A 20,511-nucleotide genomic window follows, 5' to 3' on the forward strand; every position below is an offset into this window, starting at 1 on the left:
TTTCTAAACTACAAACTGGAAATGTGCTGAACTGAATATTGTGTTTCATTTATCCCTTGTTGGGAGTCAACTGGCTGTTGAGTTAGCAGATGAACTGAATTTAAAAGTGAAGTGTTTACTAGTTATAATCACATACAAGTTGGAATGGATGCATATAAATCTGTTATATATATATATATATATATATATGTATATGTGTATATACATATACACATGTATATATATATATACATATATACATATATATGTATATATGTATATGTGTGTGTGTGTGTGTATATATATATATATATATATATATATATATATATATAAACCCACAGCTGCATAAACCAAAAGCAAAAGGCCAACCTTTAGAGGCAGTAAAGAAAGACACGACTATTTGCCTTTTTTTTTTTTTTTTTTTGCTGCAGAACAGGCTTTAAATAATATACCAAGCTGTTGGTAACTGCTGTGGAAGTTAACAAGCCCTATTCCGTCTCCAAATACATTGGAGGGCTTTTCTAAATTCATGCAAATGTGAGTGTATATGCTTGAGAGAATATGCACAAATAAATCCACATGCTTAAGTTGAATATGGTGGATGAACTTTTATCCTATCTGGTTGAACCCTGAGGAACCAGATGGCTGGTCGGAATCTTCCAACAGGGCCAGCTGCTTTTAGATGCAGCTGGGCTTCAGCTAATGCCCTGCTGTCCCTGGACGAGGTTTTCCAGGGAGAGTAAAATAATGGTCTCTCAGGAGGGCATCAGCTGAAAAAAGAACAGTTGGCATGAGAGAGGAGGATGAGAGTAGAAGCAGCAGAGGGAGCGACTCATTCACATTATGCCAGTCAGCCAGAACTATCCTTACAAGGCATTTTCAATGTCAACGCAGCAGTGGGAAGTGTCACAAATTGAGAATAGACTTCAGACAGGATGGGGAATAAAGAACTAGCTTTATTTTCATGGCTGTGACTGTGAGCAATGCTAGATTCCCCCAGAAAGGAATTATATTGAAAAACAGAATGAATTGGAGCCTCCATAGACATATTTTTGGCTGTTTCTGCATTGCACATTGACCAGATATATTAAAAAGTGACATTATGGTCTATATTTCTGTGATGGTTGCAGTTGCACGCCCTGCGAAGGCTGAAATAACCAACCAACTGATCTTAAAAGGACTTTTTGTAAAGAATTTCTCTGTCTTCTATTTCCAAAGGACAGGGATCAGCAGGCTGAAGAGGGTCTTCCCTATCCGGCAGCTGGATTGGAATAGAATCGTCAAACTGAATCGTATAATTGTAGAGTTGGAAGGGACCCCTGAGGGACATCTAGTCCAACCCCCTGCAATGCGTAGCTATCATCACATTAGAACTAGCTGGCAGCAAAAACACATACACACAAACTAGAATCTCTGTTTCTCGTGACATAAATTATCAATTGTCTAATTGGAAATGTCCAGTTGTTCTGACACAAACCTTCACAGCTTCTTCCCTGAAGCAACTGCTTGGCAGGGGGTTGGACTCGATGGCCCTTGTGGTCTCTTCCAACTCTATGATTCTATGATTCTATGATTCTAAGAGGTGTTGAGTGCCTTTATTCAGTAGGAACTGGTAACCTTTTTAAAAGAAAAAGAAAAATTGTAATGTTTCTCCCAAATATGTCATACTGATGGTTTTGTGATAGAATGTCAGATTATGTTTACCACTGTATTTATGGGGCTAGAGAATGTGGGTGGGAGAGGCTCTTTAGAAGTGCAATAAAGGACCCATGAACATTATTATATTATAATCCCATATAAGTTAAACATCAAAATTACTTAAAAGCATACTGAATGCTTTTTGTGTACCCAATAGGGTTTTGTTTTTGTTTTTGTTTTAAAAAATGTTTAGTCAGAACCATAAGCTCCTCATACATAAACATTTCAGGAAACCTGATACACACATATATCCTTTATGCCTTAGAGAAAGAGAACTGTAAATTTGTATTAAAATTAAAACCTCTTCAATGTGATTTCAGCAACTTCCAGTGATAATTTAATCAGTGCCAGAGTGTTTTTAATATCCCGAAAGTCTTAAATGTAACTTGAATATTTTGCTTTGGGTATTGCAAGAGCTGATTCTCTGTAATGGGTCTTTGGGCTTCAAGGCTAATCTGCTTCTATCTGTTTGTAGAAGAAAGGAAACGTTTGCCTGAAATGCTGTAATCATATAGCTGGCATTGAACCTGTAGACACGAACAGCATTTAGTACATACTTGACTCTCAGTCCAAAGAATTACCAGTCTCTTCCATTTTGAAAGCAAAATGAGATGCATTTAAGCCTCGACTGGATTTCAGCCATACTCTACAGACTTTAGGATACTGTGCAGCAATATCGAACCATTGAAAGTGCCAAGATGGTTTCAGCTTAATTTATTGACTGTGTTCATTTCATGGATTGGAATATTAGGGCCACATTTATTTATCTATTTATTTCATAAAACGTATACAGCACTTGATTAAAAAGAAACCTCAAAGCAGTTTATAAAAAAGAAAAGAAATTTAAAAATCAAGAAAAAAGTACAACAGTACTTTAAAACATACAGAAGCTGAAATACTAAAACAGATTAAAATGACCTCAACTTGCTAAGCACCTGGGTAAAAGGTAAAGGTAACTAACAATTTTAGGTCTTACAAATGCAGATTAATTGGGGTGAATGCTATACTGGGCTTGGTTATGGAAAAGACAAGGGCAGGCAGCTTTCCTGTGTTCTGATGAAATACCTCTTAGAAATGTCTAATGAAATAAATGACAAATGGGTTAATCTACAATTTTATTTATTAATTTGGGAAATAAATGTTTAAGTTGTTCTGTGGTACAAGGCTGCTAGGGCAGAGCACACTTAAAAACTGTTAATTTACAGGCCATAACCCAATGAGAAAATCAGAAGACAGCAGGCTGGCATGCTGGAATGTATGGGCAAGTAAAGCATTGCTCAGTTGGCACCAATATGACATCAGGGTTGGAGCCAAGTGAGCTTCTCTGGGTAGGGCATTCCAGATACAAGTTACCACAAGTGAGAAATCCCTGCCAGCTGACTTCTTGTGCCAGGAGAACTCAGTAAAACATCTGCTGATGACCATGAGGTTTGGGCAGGAATGTGTGGTAGGAGACAGCGCTTCTGTGCCCCAGACATGAGCAGTGGCGGCCGACCCCCCAAAATGACATAGCTCTGTGTGCTTGTAAAGCTGACTGCAGAGCAGAGTTGGAAGGGGAATGGGAAAGAGTGACTGTAGAAAAGAAAATAAAAGAACCCATTTAGTGTTGGCCCCCTCCTCTACAAGGATACCATGAAAATTGATTGGCAGATAAAGAGGTACCTTGGAAAGCTACCCCTCCAGAGTGATTATCAATGCCCTTTCTAACAAGACCGAATTGCGGATATTTCTCTCTTCATAATGGAGAGATACTACACTAACATGAGGCCACTGATATCCTTTAATTCAGCTCTGAATTAAAGCTGACTTTTCTGCAGCTGAAAAAGCTGCACTGTAATTAATGGTTTGCCTGAGGATCAGCCCTGATATAGCCAAAAATAATAATAATCACATCTTGTATTTTCTGGAAGGCAACCTGAAAGCATGTTTTGATACCGGTCCCAGCCTCCCGGGTGCTCAGTACAGGTTAAACACAGCAGAGTTCCCTGTATCACATTAGTAGTGTTTCATTTTATTCTCTAAAGTTGAATCTGCATCCTGAGTCATAAGCACAAATATAACCCATTAGCTTTCTCAGCAACACTGATGGCAGCAACAGCAAAACCATATGTTCTCCATTTGATTTACCATCAGCAGCAACTGCCTGGCTGCCCACAGTTATTCTCTGCTTAATAATATTGGCTCATAATAAGTGAATATCTGCTATTAACTAGCATGTGAAGAATTTTTAATAGGAATCATGATGCCTCTGTTTTTGCGCTTCTGTAAATCTTTTCCTCCAGTGCTGCACTGTTGGAAAACTAAAAGAATTTCCCCCAGTGTGTCAAAACAGAATAGCTTTGACTTCAAGTGATGTCAATTACTGAGCAAGCTTGAGGGTGGGGGGGGGGATGAAACAGAGCACCTAACTGCATGCACACACTCTTTGATTTTTGTGCAGTGATCAGTGATAGCCTTTGCTAAGCTGCTTCTCTGGATTATTATTTTTTTGATGCTGCTACATCAATAAAAACTTCAGCTGTAATTTATCCACTTCATCTGTGTTGCACTGTGGTCAAAATGAATGAGTCATCTATGCCTTAGATTTTACCATCAGTTACTTTATGCTTGTATTACTACTATTACAGGCCAGTCTTCTGACTACTTCCCCATCTTTTTGCGTACTCTTCTCCAGTGTGGTGTAGTGGTTAAGAGCAGTAGTCTCGTAATCTGGGGGACCGGGTTCACGTCTCCGCTCCTCCACATGCAGCTGCTGGGTGACCTTGGGCCAGTCACACTTGTTTGAAGTCTCTCAGCCCCACTCACCTCACAGAGTGTTTGTTGTGGGGGAGGAAGGGAAAGGAGAATGTTAGCCTCTTTGAGACTGCTGAAGGGGAGTGAAAGGCGGGATATCAAATCCAAACTCTTCTTCTTCTAGTTCATCTTGTCTCAATACAAGCCTGCATTACCTAAATGTATTGAGTGTCCTGGCAAGCAGGGAACTGTGTACTTCAACAGCATGCCTATGTACCCACAGGCAAGCTAGGCCATATTTTAACTATATATGCCTGCGCTTTCTCGTGTACTCCCCTCTCCCCTCTTTTGGCACAGCTGTGAGATAAAAGGCATTTGCTTCCCGTTTCAACTAACCAAGGTTTGTTGTTGCATCCAAACCTAGACAAACTGTGGTTAGTGTTAAAAATGGTTTCTTGAACAAAGCCAATTTTGAATCATGGCCAGTGAAATACTACTGAATAAACTGACTTGTTCATGAATGTTTCTGTTTTGTGGTTCTAGAAAAGGCTTTGGCGAATGAAAGGCAGAAACATTTGCTCAGTGAGTGACTCCAGGTCTTGAAATGAGTTCTGTGTGGGATGTTAGTAGGAAAATGGGGCAAAGAAAAGGCAACAGGAAAAAAAATGGAAACATAGACTTAATGAATCATTTCTTTCTTATTTTTTAGGAATGCTGTGGAAGAAAACAAAAAACTCTATGCAATTTATGACACAAGGTAAGTCATAAAACTGTGCAAAAACAAAAAAGTGCAAAAAACAAAATTGAGATATTAAAGTTTGAGATTCTTTAGTCACTTGAGAAAAATCAATTCAATCATTTAATAATGCCAATGGTTCCAACTATTTTCAAATTTTGGGGCTCCATTTAATGCTTCTCTTTTTTCAAAATATAATAAACAGATATTCTGAGGTCTAGAAGAACTGTGTGCATCTTTTCATCAAATATATATAGATATAAAACTAAATATTGCCTTGGAAATCTGCATGTCTGACTAAATAAAGCTTGGAAGAAGGAGCTGATTTACCCTACCAAGGAACTTAAATATTTTATTCTGAGCTACTCTCCCCCACCCCCCACACAGGTGAAATTATAGGTGGAAAAGTTGATGGAGGAAAAAATTTTGAGCAGAAAACTCAGAGAATAGGATTAAATAAATCCTGTCCACTTTGATTTTATTTGATTTACTGTATTTCTCAGTTACTTTTCATTCAAATGAATCTCAAAGTGGCTTACAAACACTGAATAACAATAACAGAATGAACATAATAGAACAAATACAGATAAATCATATGAAATAACTAACAAATCATCAATAAAACAATCACAATCTATTAAACACTATTAACAACACCACAATTAAAAATAATCTGAACATCACAATCATAGCAACTCTGATTAAAAAATCAATTCAGCATTTATAAACTATCAAACAATATTAATATTAACAAAATAGCAGCTAAAAAAAACAATCTAAGCACTGTTCAGTTCATACACAGACTGTATTTTGAATTACTCAAGTTATTCCCTCTTCCTCTTCCTCAGCTCACAAACTCTGAAACTTCTTTCTAAGTTTAACTGGTTTATTGTTTTGTAGTGCCAAATAACAATAAAACCCACCCACTTTCTCCCGCCGCTTTTCATCTGCCCAAACTTTCAGACTCCCGAGGCAGCTTTTGATTAAAAACAAAACTGGGGAAAAGAAACACACTACTGTATATCATGTCTAGTTTGGCCCCAGAGAGAGAGGGGGGAAAATATTGAAAATGATGTATGGTTTTTGTTTTTTAATCAGAGCACATGGCTATTCATAGAAGCTGACATTTGCTTTCCTGAGAACTTGTATCTGTGACTGATAGGTTTTGGGCAACTTACCAAAATGGGGTTTATAACATACTGGCTTATCAGACATAGCAATGGGTATTGTTGCAGGAGTACCACATGTGTTCTGATGAAATACGTTCTTTATTTGACCATAAAGTGCACACCTAGGCATAGTTCAGTTCTACAGGCACAGTAATATTCTACGTAATAAAGTTATGACACTGACACCTGTCATACCATATGCTCTAGAGAATATTAAGACTGCAGTGGAAAATTCCATTTATGATCTCAGTGTACAACTGCACTGATTAATTTCCCAGGCCTGAAAAGCAAATGCAGTCTTCAGCAACAGCCATGAAATTACCATAATGTAACAGAGTGCAGGGTTGGTGGGTGGGGGGAATCAAACCTAGCAAACTTAATACAAACAAAAAAACCCTGGTCAGCAACTGGTTTCCTTGGGGGGCGAGTTTGAGGTAGGAGTAATTGGTGAGGCAACATCTCTGCTAGCATCTTTTAAAGCAGAGGTGGAAAGCCGCGGGCCTATTGTCAAAATGTGGCCCTCCAAGTCTTTCCATCTGGCCCTCAGAACTCTCACGAGGCCAGGCATAGGCAAACTCTGGCCCTCCAGATGTTTGGGACTACAATTCCCATCATACCTGACCACTGGCCCTGTTAGCTGGGGATGATGATAATTGTAGTCCCAAACATTTGGAGGGCCAGAGTTTGCCTATGCCTGTACTAGGCCATTTCCTCTTCCTAAGCCACACCCTTCACTGGCCCCATTCTGCACTATCCTTGGTCCATGCATTAGCACAACTCAGTTCATTAGAGCATGGTGCTGATAATGCCAAGGTTGCAGGTTCAATCCTTGTATGGGATACCTGCATATTCCTGCATTGCATGGGGTTGGACTAGATGATCCTAAGGATCCCTTCCAACTCTATGAATGTTTCTAGCTGGTTGGACTATGTCCTTGAATTGTGATACCTTAAGGAACAGATGCCAAAGAAGTCACAATTCCTTTTTTCAATACTTTCTTCACAGCAGTTGCATTTATTCACTACAGTAATATTGTAATGCAGCATTTTAATTTAATTTTATTTATTTTTAATCCCAATGCAGCTAAAGTAGTACCAGATTTTGCAATTATGCACATAACTGGAAGAAGCCCTAGAGCAGATTAAACAAGTGTTGTCCACTCTTTTCACTATATTAGTCCAGCTTTGATGAGCACAGGTGGTCTTAAAACGATTAACAGAATTCCCTTATTAATAACCTGTATGTATCTTACAAGATAGTATTGCTATTAAGTCTGGAGCACATCAGAGGAACAATCCAGCCAAAGTTAAGCTCTTTAACTCACCCTTTGAAACACGTGCTTAGCTCCCACACATTGAAATCATATTTAACTATGATTGCTTTTGTTGAATTATGCCCTATATAAAGAAAGTGTGAACACAGATATTACATTTTAAGCAATGAGGCTAGTCCATTTGGGGAAATTGGCCAAGGTCCCATCAATGTTATTCAGTTTCCACCTGCCTGCCTTTTTACTGACAAGCAGCCCGGGGGGTGGGGTGGGGGGTGGGCACAGCCTGTCAGCTTGCTCCTCCTTAGATTCAGTGTTTCCCTTATAAAACTCACCTAGGAGCAGAATGGGAACAAAACTATAATTAGTTGATTGTGCCTGTTATTGGCTGTGGCTCTACCTACTGTTCAGCTCCCTCCTTTCCTCCTTTCCATCCCACCAATACCAATAGCCACCAGTCTCCACTGATTTTAAGTGGAGCAGAAGCAGTCTGGTCGTGACATTGCTCACCTTGAAACTCTTGCCTTGAGATCATGCTCTGGGGGATGGAAAGATTTTGCATGCTTCAGGCCACACTGGAGGAAGACATGCAATTATGGTTATCTAGTATGGCTAGTGCCATGCGGGAGGCAGTGGAAGACAGCAGTGCCTGGCTTGTTCTGGTCCATGGGGTCATGAAGAGTCGGACACGACTAAACGACTAAACAACAACCAAGTGCCATGCTAGGACTATACTGACCATTTCTTCTGAATAGAACCAAGGTACGATTGCACTCTTACTGATCCAGTGTGTTTGATTTGCCAATGTCTTTGTAAGTCTGATTGCAAAGCCAAAAGTTCATTCCTTGCCCAAGAGTATTCACCTATCATGAATGCTCTTATTAAGAGTAACATATGCCTCTTTCAAATCCTGATGAACCAGCATACATTGGTTTACAGTATGGCAAGCTCACCATTTTTGCCCAAGAACACCCCCTCCCCACAACAGATGTGTACCAGCAGTGCCATTTAGGAAGGGCACACACCCCTGTACATTTTGAATGAAATGTGAATATTCCACAGAAGCATCTCTTTTTTTCCTGGAAAACTCACTGTTTTCGTGCACTCAGTTACTATTGTTATGATGCATGAAAACCGTGCAGTCCTAGGCACATTTACTCAGGAGCAAATTTCACCGATGTCAGCGGGACTTACTCTCAAATCCTTATAGGACCGCAACCTACAGTTGTACCTTGGTTGCCAAATGCCTTGGGACTTGTACATTTCAGCTCTGGAACAATTGAAAACTGGAAATGAGTGTTCTGGTTCTTGAACGATTTTTGGAAGCCAAACATCTGGTGTGGCTTCCATGGCTTCCAATCAGCTGCAAAAGCTTCCTGCAGCCAATCAGAAGCCGCGCTTTGGTTTCAAAACATTTTGGAAGTCAAACGGACTTCCAGAACGGATTCCATTTGACTTCCAAGGTACAGCTGTATGTGTTTATAAAGCACATTGCCTTCTCCCCTGCAATTTAATGCTTAGTAAGCTTTTTGTTGTTTCTGATAACCCAGTCTTCTCCCACCAACCAATCAGAACCTGATACCTCTTTTCTCTTCACTAGTGAAATCTGTAATGGCACACACAATATGTACCTCCTCTTTCTCAAATTGTTTTACATTGTTTCCTTGAAGAGAAAAGCACACACACATGCCAGTTTGCCAAAAGAGGATAGGCAAAGACCTGGAAATGAGAATTAGCCAGCTGAATTGATAAGAGTAACAAGATTCAGCTTCTACCAGAGGAAAACTCCCAAGTCACTGGGTGGCTTCTGGTATTATTCCACCTCTTTTAAAAATGCCATCTAAAAAACACATGCCATCTTATGTTTAAATAATATCAAATAACACATTATGATGTGTTATTTGATATTATATGATATTATATTATTATATTATATTATGATATTATAATTATGATTATAATATCAAATAACACATTATGATGGTTTCAAATTTGTAAAGGATCACATGGAAGTAAGAACCCAGAGAAGCAAATAAATGCTCTATATCCATAATAAAATAAACCTCTCCCCCCTAACAGATTATCAGCAAGCAAACAGAAATTTCACAGCAAAGCTAAATGGGAGAAATAACCTTATAATTATAACAGATTTTACACATCTTACACAAGTGTTGATTTGTTCACACCTCACATTTCCTTCCAATTTGCCTATATAGGGCATTACTCAGAAACGCAATGTCCGATGATGATGTATATTCCCTTAATAAGAAACCTCGTTCTTTTTTTAAACAAGAAAAAATATATCTTCCAATGTGTTATAGATTTCAAAGACAAAGCTGAATATGTATGAGTTGGAAACTATGTAGAAGGCTGGGTAAGTGGAGCCAAGATAGTCATGTCTCAGTTTAGCCTTATTCTAGGTCAGCAAGATAGGGCAGAACAGCTGCATCAGTAGGCATAATATCCCTGAAGTGAGGCAAATGCGTGATTATTTAATGTTATTGTTATATCTCAGAGAGCTGAGGCCCCAGGTCCCTTATGGGTTGCCAGAGGAGCTATGGCACAAAACTTGACAGTATCACAGATTATAGCGACCACAAGGAGAACTATCCAGCCTGTTAAGTATTCTTCCACTCTTTGTGGCCAAAGCTCAGTGGTGCCAATGGAAGCTTCCCTGCCTTGCCCAAATAGCAACTTGGAGGGAGGGCTACGAGGGGACTATGGTGCAGGAGAAAAGAATTAAACCCACCTCCCCATGTGGTACAATCCTAATCCTGCCTGAGGCCACAAGAGTTGCTATTGACACTTCTGCAAAAAGAAAGAAAAAAAGAAAGGCAATTTCAAAGCTGTCTTTACATGTTAAACATGTGAAGGGGTTCCATGTAAGTCAGAGCAGAGCAGAGCAGAGATTCAGGCTTGTAGCAGGACCTTGGAGAGCTCCAAATAGAACCAAAGCCAAGTCTAGGCTTGGAGAGGATCATAAAAGCAGGAACCATTGGTTGCTAGAGATGTCTTGTAAAGACAGGTCTTTGGCCCAGCCTTTCCCTGACTGTACCCTGTTTTATATGTTTGAATCCCCTGAATCCCTGTTTTATTTGGTTTTATATAATTTTATATGTTTTCATGCTATCGTTTCATCGGCTTTATGTTGCAGTTTTAATGATATTGTTTGCTTTGTATTGTATACGAATAGAGATTTCAAAATATATTAAGCAGCTTATAAATGCTTTAAAATAAATTAAACTGGCTACAGTAAAAAAAAACCACACACACCCAAAGAGGGCTACAGTGACAAATTGCTTTGCTCTCAAGGCTGGAAACTTGGGAGTTGTGCCAAGGGCTACTTGCGGCGGAGAGGGTTTTGAGAGGTGGCACCATCCATAGAAGGAAGTGCCAAGCCTATGGGGCAAGAATGCAGAAAGGACAGAGCAGACAACCTTTGGAATGCCCAGGATGGTGGAGCTAGAGAAGCAAAAATACCATAAAAAAGGGATGTAACAGGCTACAAGATCAGAAAGCCCTGCAGGGCAAAGTCATGGGAGGGGGTTGAAGGTAAAGTGAAGGCAGAAGTGCCAACTTGGCCCTGTGACTGTGGGTGCATGGTCCTGGCACCGAAATCTGTGGGTGCCCAGGCCCTTCATGGGGAATTTTGTAAGAGCTCAGGCATCCAGGGAGTTGGCACCTATGAGTGAAGAAGCTTGCACTGCGTACAGGAAGAGGGCTGCTGCAAGAAGGGTTGCTGCTGGACTCACCTTTGGGCTGCCCTCCCACGGCTGCCATCACCTAGCGGTCTGTGGAGCACCTTTCATGTGGGGAAACCTGTGCCAAGAAAGGACACCTTCTTCCTGGCCCCAGGAAGGAAGGAAATGAAGGGCACCAGGACTGATGGATGGCGCATGAAGTCCTTGCTCTTTCACCTTGCGGGTTTATTTATTGTGAGCATGTGGGGAAAGCAGGGTATAAAAGAATAGAGCAGAAAGAAATCTCAGCACATAATTACAGAATGGCAAAGTCGGTCATCTAGTCAAACCCCCTGATGGCAGATGCAAGTAATAGACTATATGGAGATGGCAGAAATGACTGGCAGAATCCGAGACCTGGGAGAAGAGTCGGTAGAAGAGGACTGGAAGAAGTTCAAAGACTATTTACAGAAGCATTGTAAATTGTTTGAATGTTAAAATGATGTTGGATATAAAGATAATTTGGCATAAGTGACATGGTTAAAAGGAGTATGCAAAGATGATCAAAAGGGAAAGGGGGAAAGACCAGAGTAATATTATGTCAGATGTATATAAAGTGGTACAAGGGATTAAGTTATAAAGAATAGGCAAAAACTGATGTGAAAAGAAAAGAAAAACTGGAGACATAATAGGTTGAAACATATAATTATAAATGAGATTTGAAAGAGGGTAAGGATTTGCTGAACTTGATTGTGTAAAGGGGAACACAAAAAAGGGAGATGTGAGGAAGTCAAGAAAGAGGGTTATAGAATTATGAAGTGAAAAATTGGATTTTTCTTTCTTTCTAATGTTTCTATTGTTTTTTCTTTCTTCTTCTTTTTTGGATGTATTTCTTTTTGCTGTATGTCTCTATTATTTTTCTATTACCTATGTTCTTTTTTGGTAAAATCTTAATAAATATCTTTTTTTAAAAAAAAACATCTAGTCAAACCCCCTGCAATGCAGGACCCTTTACTATAGCATCCATTCCCTGGTGGTCTAGTGGTTAGGATTCGGCGCTCTCACCCTTGCGGCCCGAGTTTGATTCCCGGTCTGGGGAAAGAAAGAAAAACTGTAGCATCCATGACAGACAAACAGACAGACAGCCATCCAAGCTCCAAGCAAGAAAAGTCCCCAACCTGCCAGCAGATGCATAGGAGGAGCTGTTTATGAGGGGAAACTTCCTAGCCCAGCCCCTGAGGAAGCGGCCCAAACTTGGGCTGCTTTCCTAGGCGCTTCGAGGCCCACTAGCCGCTGGCAGCCAGCAAGGCCCAGAGGGGGCGCGTCTTCCGCGCCGAGGGCGGCTCTCCTCGGAGGGCCTGGCCCCTCGGCTTCCCGCCATGCCCTCGCTCCGTCCCCTCTAGGGGGCCCCGTGCTGCGCCTCGCGCCTCTGAGGAGAAGCTGCACCTGTGGCTGCCGCCGCCTGTCCCACGCCTGCTTTGGCGCGCGAGGCTCCACCCGGCTCGCGCCTGAAGGCGCGCCCGGCATTGGCGCTGTGGCCAGTCGCCGCCGCCTGAGTGGAGGCAGCACTAAGCGGAGGAGGGCGGGAAGGCGGCGGCTGCTTCTGCTGCTGGTTCCTACCGAGGTGGCCTCAGCTTGGCCCCAGGCGCGCGGCCACAAGGGCTCTCTGAGGGTGCCTGCGTGGCATGGACGGCGCCCAGAGGAGCCGAGCAGAGTCTCCTCGCGGGAGAAGGCGGCGGCGGCGGCGCCCGTCCGAGCTCGGCGCCCTCAGCTCGCCGGTGCCCTGAGCGCCAAGTCCCAGCCGCGGCGCTCCCTTCCCTGGGCGAGGCGTGTGGGGAGCGGGGGGGGGGGGAGGACCGGGCGGCGCGGGGTGGGAGTGTTGGGGGGGGCAGCAGTTCTCCTCAGCTGCCTCTCTCTGGCTCTCCTCAAGAGCTTCGCCTCAGCCTCCTGCGCTGGGCGGGGGGAGCGTCGGAGGAGCGCGAGAGAGAGGCAGGCAGGCGAGGGGACTGTCGCCTCCGCCTCTTCCTCGGCGGCTCTCGGGCGGGCAGCCGGAACCGCACGCGGCCGCGGCGGCAGCTGCTGCTGCTGCTGCTGCAGCGGGAAGGGAGCCCGGAGCGGAGGGATGTGGGGCTTGGGACGAGGCAGGATCTTCGGCGTCTTCTCCGCTCCGGTGCTGGTGGCCGTGGTCTGCTGCGCCCAGAGGTAGGAGCGGCGCCTGGCGGGGAGGGGAGGGAGGGAGGGAGGGGACGCCGCGGGGGGGGGGGAGGGCTGCGGCTCCACCAGCCACCCGAACTGACCAGAGCTTCTTTTTCTGCCCCCCTTGCCGACCTCTCTCTCCGCCTCGCTCCTTCGCCTTTCTTTCCCTCACCCCTCCTTGTCGCGGATTTCCATCTCCTCCCCTTTATCGCTTCACTTTTCCTCACCCCCCCTTTTTATTTATTTATATATATATTTTTTTTCTTTAAAAAAAAAAACCCTTCGCATCTTTTCGGACTTTTCTTATCCCTCTCACCCTTTTCAATCTCTCAACCCCCCCCCCTTTTTCAAATTTCTCCTCAAACTCCTCCTTTTCCCCACAGTGTGAGCGATCATGGAAACATGTCCTTCGTGAAAGAAACGGTGGATAAATTGCTGAAAGGCTACGACATTCGCCTCAGACCGGATTTTGGAGGTGAGTCTCTGGTTGGGTGTCTCTTGTTCTTGTCTGTCTCGGATCCTGTGCGGATTTTTTGTTTTTTCCTTGGGGAGGGGGAGGAGGAATATTCTTGAGAGGGGGGGGGGAACCATGTTTCTACCAAGTGTGGGGCCAAGTGACACTGTCTCCTGTTCTCCATTAGGCCCCCCAGTGAACGTGGGGATGAACATAGACATTGCCAGCATCGACATGGTGTCAGAAGTCAACATGGTGAGTAGAGGTCTCTGGTGACTTCGGCATGGACATGGCTGGGAACTTACTGTGTTGGATGTAAAGCTTTTTCAATGGTCCTGAATCTCAGTTTTGGTGATCACGCTCAGAGGCAGAGGAATCATGGAACTGTAGAGTTGGATGGGACCCCAGGACCACCTTATCTAGTCTGCATCCCCCTCCAGGAAGCTGGAGTGTGCTTAGGAGGGGCAGTAGGTGGAAGGGTGTTGAATAAGAGGCCCTTTCAGCCAGAGAGCACCTGCGCTGAAAGTTTTGACAAGTGCCGGAAACAAGCAGTTGCTAATCTTCGGCATTTTCTGTCGGAGGTGACCCTGGCCCCTGTTATATATACATTGAGGTTTGTGATGCTACTCTTTGCTGCTTGGCGAGGGCCGCTTGTTGATTTGAGAAGTTGTAATGCAGCAAAAGCCGGTCTAATGGCTGGCTTGGGTGTGTCATACGCAGTTAGTACTTGCATGTGGGGGTGTTCAGTTGATGGCAGCAGAGTAGACTGCATGCTGAAGGGGATAAAGCAGGATTTCAGAGTGCTGTCTCAGGTGCTGAAAGGGAACTTCTGTTGCACAGATGCATCTGTTGTTCCTGCTGCTTGCTGGGATTGCAGATGTCACCCTAATCAGAGTTTTAAAACTGCACTGCTTGTATTGTGTGTGAAGGAGGCATTGCACTGTCTAAATCATGACCTGGTTCCACTTAAAAAACCCATGCTGCTTGTCACCTCTGTAGAGCATGGAACATTTCAAATAATAAGTGCAAATAACTTCGAACCAAGTAACAAATGTGTGGCTTTGCCATGCGGCAAATTTTTTTGGCACATGAGAACTTACGCTGCATCCTATTCCCACTTTCCTGGGAGTAAACCCCAATGACGTTAATGAGGCTTACTTCTATGTGTACGTTTGCACTGTTAAAAGTAAAAGATATATCACAATAGAGCTGGGATCTCACTAATGAGCTGGTTAGGGAAACTTTCCCCCCAATATTAAATGGGATATATGTGCAAGCACTTTATCGTATTTTGCAGTCCTAAATATACCTTGTTGAAATGCTTCATTTGCAAAAAGAGATCTCTAGAAGACTTCTTGTAAAAACTATGGCATAAATATCAAACATATCTAAAAGTCTCAAGTTAGTATAAGTATATTATACTAATTGGGGTTTTTACTTTTATTTATATGTTCTGTAATAATAAACATGTTGGGTGCTATGCTGTTTGAAAATAAATAAAAGAGAATGTATCAACAGTGTTTTAAAGAATAAACAGAATAGAGGAAATATTAGAGAGAAATTGTTTTAAGATGCTTTCTAATCCTCTACTAAACTGGATAAAGTAGTTTTTTAAAATCCCTTTTGTTGTGTTTCTTTGTATGTTTAGAATGTGTTGTTTAGATTGAATTTATTTGACCCAATAGATTACTGTATTCTTAATACAATTATGAGCAGAATAAATCACTTTTTTTGTGTTTGGTTGTTTGGAAAATCTTAAAAGGTGTGGCTTCTGCAGAAGAAACAACTTGATTAAAATATGTTGATTAAAATATGTTGACATATTACTTGTTACTTATAAGTTAAAAACATCACAGTTATTTACTATTGAACCCAATACCTTTACAGTCACTAAATGATTTTGACTGTCAGATTTATTAAGTTTAGAAGTTATTTGTGTTTCCATAGTTCTTTGGTGATTCATGATGGTCTCAGGTAATACAAGAGGCAGGTTTGCTGTTCTTAGATGGGACACTGGTTCTTAACACAATATTGAACACATTACTTATCTGCCCTGGAAAATATCAATTGTGGTTTCTCCTTTTTTTCTCTTATGCTGTTTAATATTTAGTACTCCAATCCTAACCAAATTTTCTGGGGAATAAGGTTACTTTTGGATGTGACAGAGAAGTGCAGTGAACAGGAAACACAAATTAAGTGTACTTCCTGTCTTTCTGTATATCATCAAATTAGAAACAGCTTCCCATTCCAATGGGTGCTTTCCAGTATTAATCATGCTTAGATAAGACCTAGTGAAATCTCTATCTACTGTGAGTATGACTTATTTGGCTATCACCCATTGATTTTAATGGGCTTTGTTTCTAAGTACTTCTGTGTGGGACTGTATCCTAATGCTTTGACAGCTTAACCTATTATCTACACTTCTTTTTGAGTAGGTGTTTACTGTTTTTCAACTTCAGGAAATGCTGGTGGATATTTTCAGAGTATTTTCTTCAAAGGGTGTTGGCCAAAAATAGCTGAGGAAGCCTCAATTGAAATTAGAAGGAACAGAACACACAAGAGTAATTGTTTTGTGATACAATGCAAACTTAACACACGTGTTCTGTACCCTCAGTTACTGTAAACTCAGGGCAGAGATGTGGTCCCAACTCTGTGTTTTGAGGTAATGAGGATTCTGGAGGAAGACCATCCAGAAGGTTAGCCAGGTTTGTCTTACAGCACCTTGAAGACTAACAATTTGATGATGGCATAAGCATTTGTGGACTACAGTACATTATCCAGAGTTACAGATACAGGTATACATAGTGGCAAGGAAGAGGATTGTAAACAGTGAGGTCAGAAGGAAATTAAATTCAGGGAAGTTCTGCAGTTCATTTCCTTAATTCTTAAGGTTTTTTGGTGCTGCAAGTCTCTTTGTTGTTTCTGGAACAAGAAGCCACTTGGAGCAACACCCTCCTAAGTACACCAATTCATAGCTGCAGGTGCCTTGTCCATTGTCCTCCCCTCACCCTCACAACTGGGGAAATAATGGAAAGCTGTTAGGGCCAGGGTGGGATTTTCAGACACTAGCTGCTCCTGCTAAATTTGTAAGCAGGATGTGATGAAAACATATATTGTATATCCTCAGCTCAATTAGATCTCCAATAAAAATAGTCGGGACTGGAGATTTTTTTCAGGTTGGCAAATTGGTATAGCCATAATTTGAATTGGCTTTAAGTTGCCTGAACTTTGCTGCTGCAACTAGTTATAATAAAATGTCTATACTGCATTCCCTGCCTCCAGTATTTGCAGAGAGTGCATGGAAGAAAAGACCTCATTGCTCAATTATGGCCCTTCCCCATAGTAATTGGTAAACAACTCTGGAATCTATTGCTGTTTTATATAGTCTGCCACAAAGTGCTTATAATTGGAAGAATATATTTAGTTTTAAATCTGTACCTCCGTATGCCCAGTACTTAATCACATTTATTCATCAGTGGGTCCTGAAACATTGCAGGGTTCTGATTTATTAGGCCACGTCACATGATGAATGGGATGTTTAAAATAAACAGCTTAAGTAATGAATACAAGCATGACAGGGACAGAACATATATTCCATCTAGTCTGGTACCCAGTTAATTGATTATCCTAAGAATCCCTTGACAGCTACAGATGTAGGTTGAAACGTCTCACGCAAATGGCTATCTACTTCATGTTATATGTCCTGATTCTTGAGACACAGATTTGAGCTCAGGGACTCACTTCAGAGCAGGGCTTATGTCCCCAAAGAAGCAATTGGTGACATTTAATTTCTGCAGTTGTGCACTCTGTTCTACATACAAGTGAGGTTAGTAATTTGTTTAGAAAATGGGAAAATGCCAGTCATGGTTGGGAGGTGGTTTATTGTGTAGTCTAAGCTGCTGTTGCTGGGTGAGAAGTGAATCTGAGCAATGCAATACAGGGTGTTGGGGTCTTCAAACCCATTCTGCTGTGAAAACCACCATATGAGGTTGTGGAAAGGGGGTACAGTGAGCGTTCCCCAGTCTATCTCCTGTTAAACGTGTTTGGGGCCATGGCTTCATAGAGAGAACTAAACCATGTGGAAATCTTAACTTACAGCTAGAGGGTGCAAAGAAGGGAGCCAGAAACTGACTTTTGTGATAGATGGGATGAATGTGAAAAAGGGGGGGGGGCATAACATAAGGACCCCAGCAATGAGATGTACAGTACTGTACATCCTTGTGTGATTCCTGTTACCATTTTCGTTCCAACCACAATTGTGCTCCCTTCGCAAGTGTAGCACTTCTCTACACTGGAGTAAATGGTAACTAGGGGTGAAATCCAATAGTGCAATAAGTTTCAGCTGTGCAATGGAACTTCCTCGCACTCTCCTCTCCCTGTGTGCCCCCTATAAATATGTTCCAGTGGGTTGGGGAAACTTCCAGAATAGATTCAGGGGAAGCACAGGGAGGGGAAGTTCCACTGCACAGCTGAAACTCTGTGTGCTAGCAGAACTACTTCCCCATTTGCTTATATGGGAGAAAAGAAACAGTACAGATGGTAGCCCATTTCCTTTGCGGCATGGAACTTGATGGAAACTACTGGGAAACAGATCTGCTCCTTTCTGCATGCCCTCTGCCTCTTTGTACAATGCATAAACCACTTGCATTTACTTAAGTGTGATGGAACTCTGGGAGCTGCCCTTTTCTATGGCAGGGGTTCCCAAACTTTGGTTTCTGGACCACCAATGGTCTGCAAGCTTCATTCCTCTGGTCTGCAGCATATCTGTGTATTCGTGGTTGAAGATGGGAGACAGCACAGCCATTGCATTAAATATTCATAGAGATTTTTTTTTCTAATTTGATTGCTTTTTTCATTACTTATATTGTATTTTATTGTATTGCAATTCAAATTCCATGGAATTCAAATTGCCCTGCAATAAAATACACTGTATAAGAAATAAAATAAGCAATTAAAATCATACAGCATCTAGCACAACACATTACAAATTCTACCACAGGCAGAAAAGCCATTAAGAGGTCCAACGAGATGATCAGCAATTTTCAGGTGATCTGTGGCAGGAAAAGTTTTTGAACCACCGTTCTGTGGTATCTCTCGTAAATAAAATTTATTAATTACAGGCAATTTGATTTTACCAGAAACCTCGTTAAAATGTGCACCACTAATATTTACTGTGGCTTGTATTTGATGAAATCGTGCTCATGTTGGACCCTTTGAAATCATTCATCTTAAACATGACTGACTTAAATTCGTTGGTTTTAATGTGTCTAGATGAAGCTGTTTTCATAACTAAAGTGTGTTTCATCATCCTGTTGGGACTCTCTGCTTGTCAGACTATATTTTCATATAATTAAGCTTCAGGATACTCCAGAATGTAAAGATTAGTGCTTGATTTAAAACAACATCTTTTTTTTTTTACATAACACAATTCTGAAATGAATATATAAGTGGTAGATCAACCATCATATTGGTTGTCCACGTTAGAATTATTAATCAGATGCATGTAATACCAAGATGATACTGTGGTTTTTAAATTTTTAACCTCAGTAATTATTAAAGCATTTCAGGCACACTCTTTAAACCTGGTAGTGGTAATGATACTAATTTATTTGATTTAAACCTAGACATTGGAATCAGCTTTTTGCATAATTGGTCTATTAAAACCTGAACTCTACCTTAAAGATAGAGGATTAATGTATTCAAATAAATCAAATTACTAGAACTGTTTTTACCATAGTACCTTAAAGGCAGCACACAATTTGACTGTCAATTATATTATAGGCTTTGTTACAAGTATTGTAGCACAGCATATATAATCAAATCCAATTCTTAGCATATATATATATATATATATCACAGCCTATTATAAAGCTGCAAATGTAAACTTCAGTTAAGTAAAATGCTAGCTTATGGAGTTCTAGATGCTCAACAGGAGTTTATTTACATTTTAGAATTTTGCCTCCTTATGTTGAAATGGATAAAAATAGGACATTTTCTCTAAGGAATTGTCTGCTGCTAGATAGGATTTATGGAGTAAGAGAAGAGTGTTTTTGAGTGTCTTCACTTGAGGTTTCTTTTCCCCAAAAAGATGTCCAGAGTTATGTTGAACATCTGCTAGGGATCAAAAGGTAGCTTTAAATAGCCTTCCAAGATCCTCTACAACGTATCTCAAGTTTCTATACATCTTAGTAATGCTCTAACTACTGTATTTACTCAAGTCTAATGTGCCATCGAATCTAATGCGCACCTCAGTTTTCAGAACCTTGGAACCCCCAAAAGTATTTGCTGGTGAATGTAAATGCACCATCAAGTCTAATGTGCACTTTAATTTTTGCAATGTAATTTGGCCCAGAAAAGGTGAGCATTAGATTCGAGTAAATATGGTATATGTCAATCAGCTGATGGTTAGGGGGTCCAGCAGACTTGGCAGAGATTTTGTTACATATCTAGCCCCATCATCAAAAAAGAACAGAATAGCACCTTATTACTTGCAGTTCTGTGCCCTGTTTTAACCTCCCCACTGAACCAAAATGATGTTCAGAGATTAGACTGTGTTTTTTAGATGTCTCCTTCCTTTTTTTCAGATTTGAGGC

At 41.4% G+C, this 20,511-nt stretch overlaps 1 protein-coding gene across 2 annotated transcripts in view; it reads left to right on the plus strand.

The window, feature by feature from the left end:
• The window catches only part of GABRB3 (gamma-aminobutyric acid type A receptor subunit beta3), a 191,466-nt gene that overhangs the window by 84,905 nt on the left and 86,050 nt on the right, over positions 1–20,511 (plus strand). The window contains exons 2-4 of one of the 2 annotated variants that reach the window (XM_081858985.1): positions 5,123–5,170; positions 13,848–13,939; positions 14,106–14,173. In XM_081858985.1, the coding sequence (XP_081715111.1) occupies positions 5,123–5,170; positions 13,848–13,939; positions 14,106–14,173 (208 nt within the window). Of the gene's footprint in view, positions 1–5,122; positions 5,171–13,238; positions 13,471–13,847; positions 13,940–14,105; positions 14,174–20,511 lie in introns of those variants that run through there. The other variant, XM_081858986.1, reaches the window with a different exon arrangement.

Source organism: Podarcis erhardii (genome assembly GCF_964252035.2).
Source record: "Podarcis erhardii genome assembly, chromosome: 4".
NCBI lineage: Eukaryota > Metazoa > Chordata > Lepidosauria > Squamata > Lacertidae > Podarcis > Podarcis erhardii.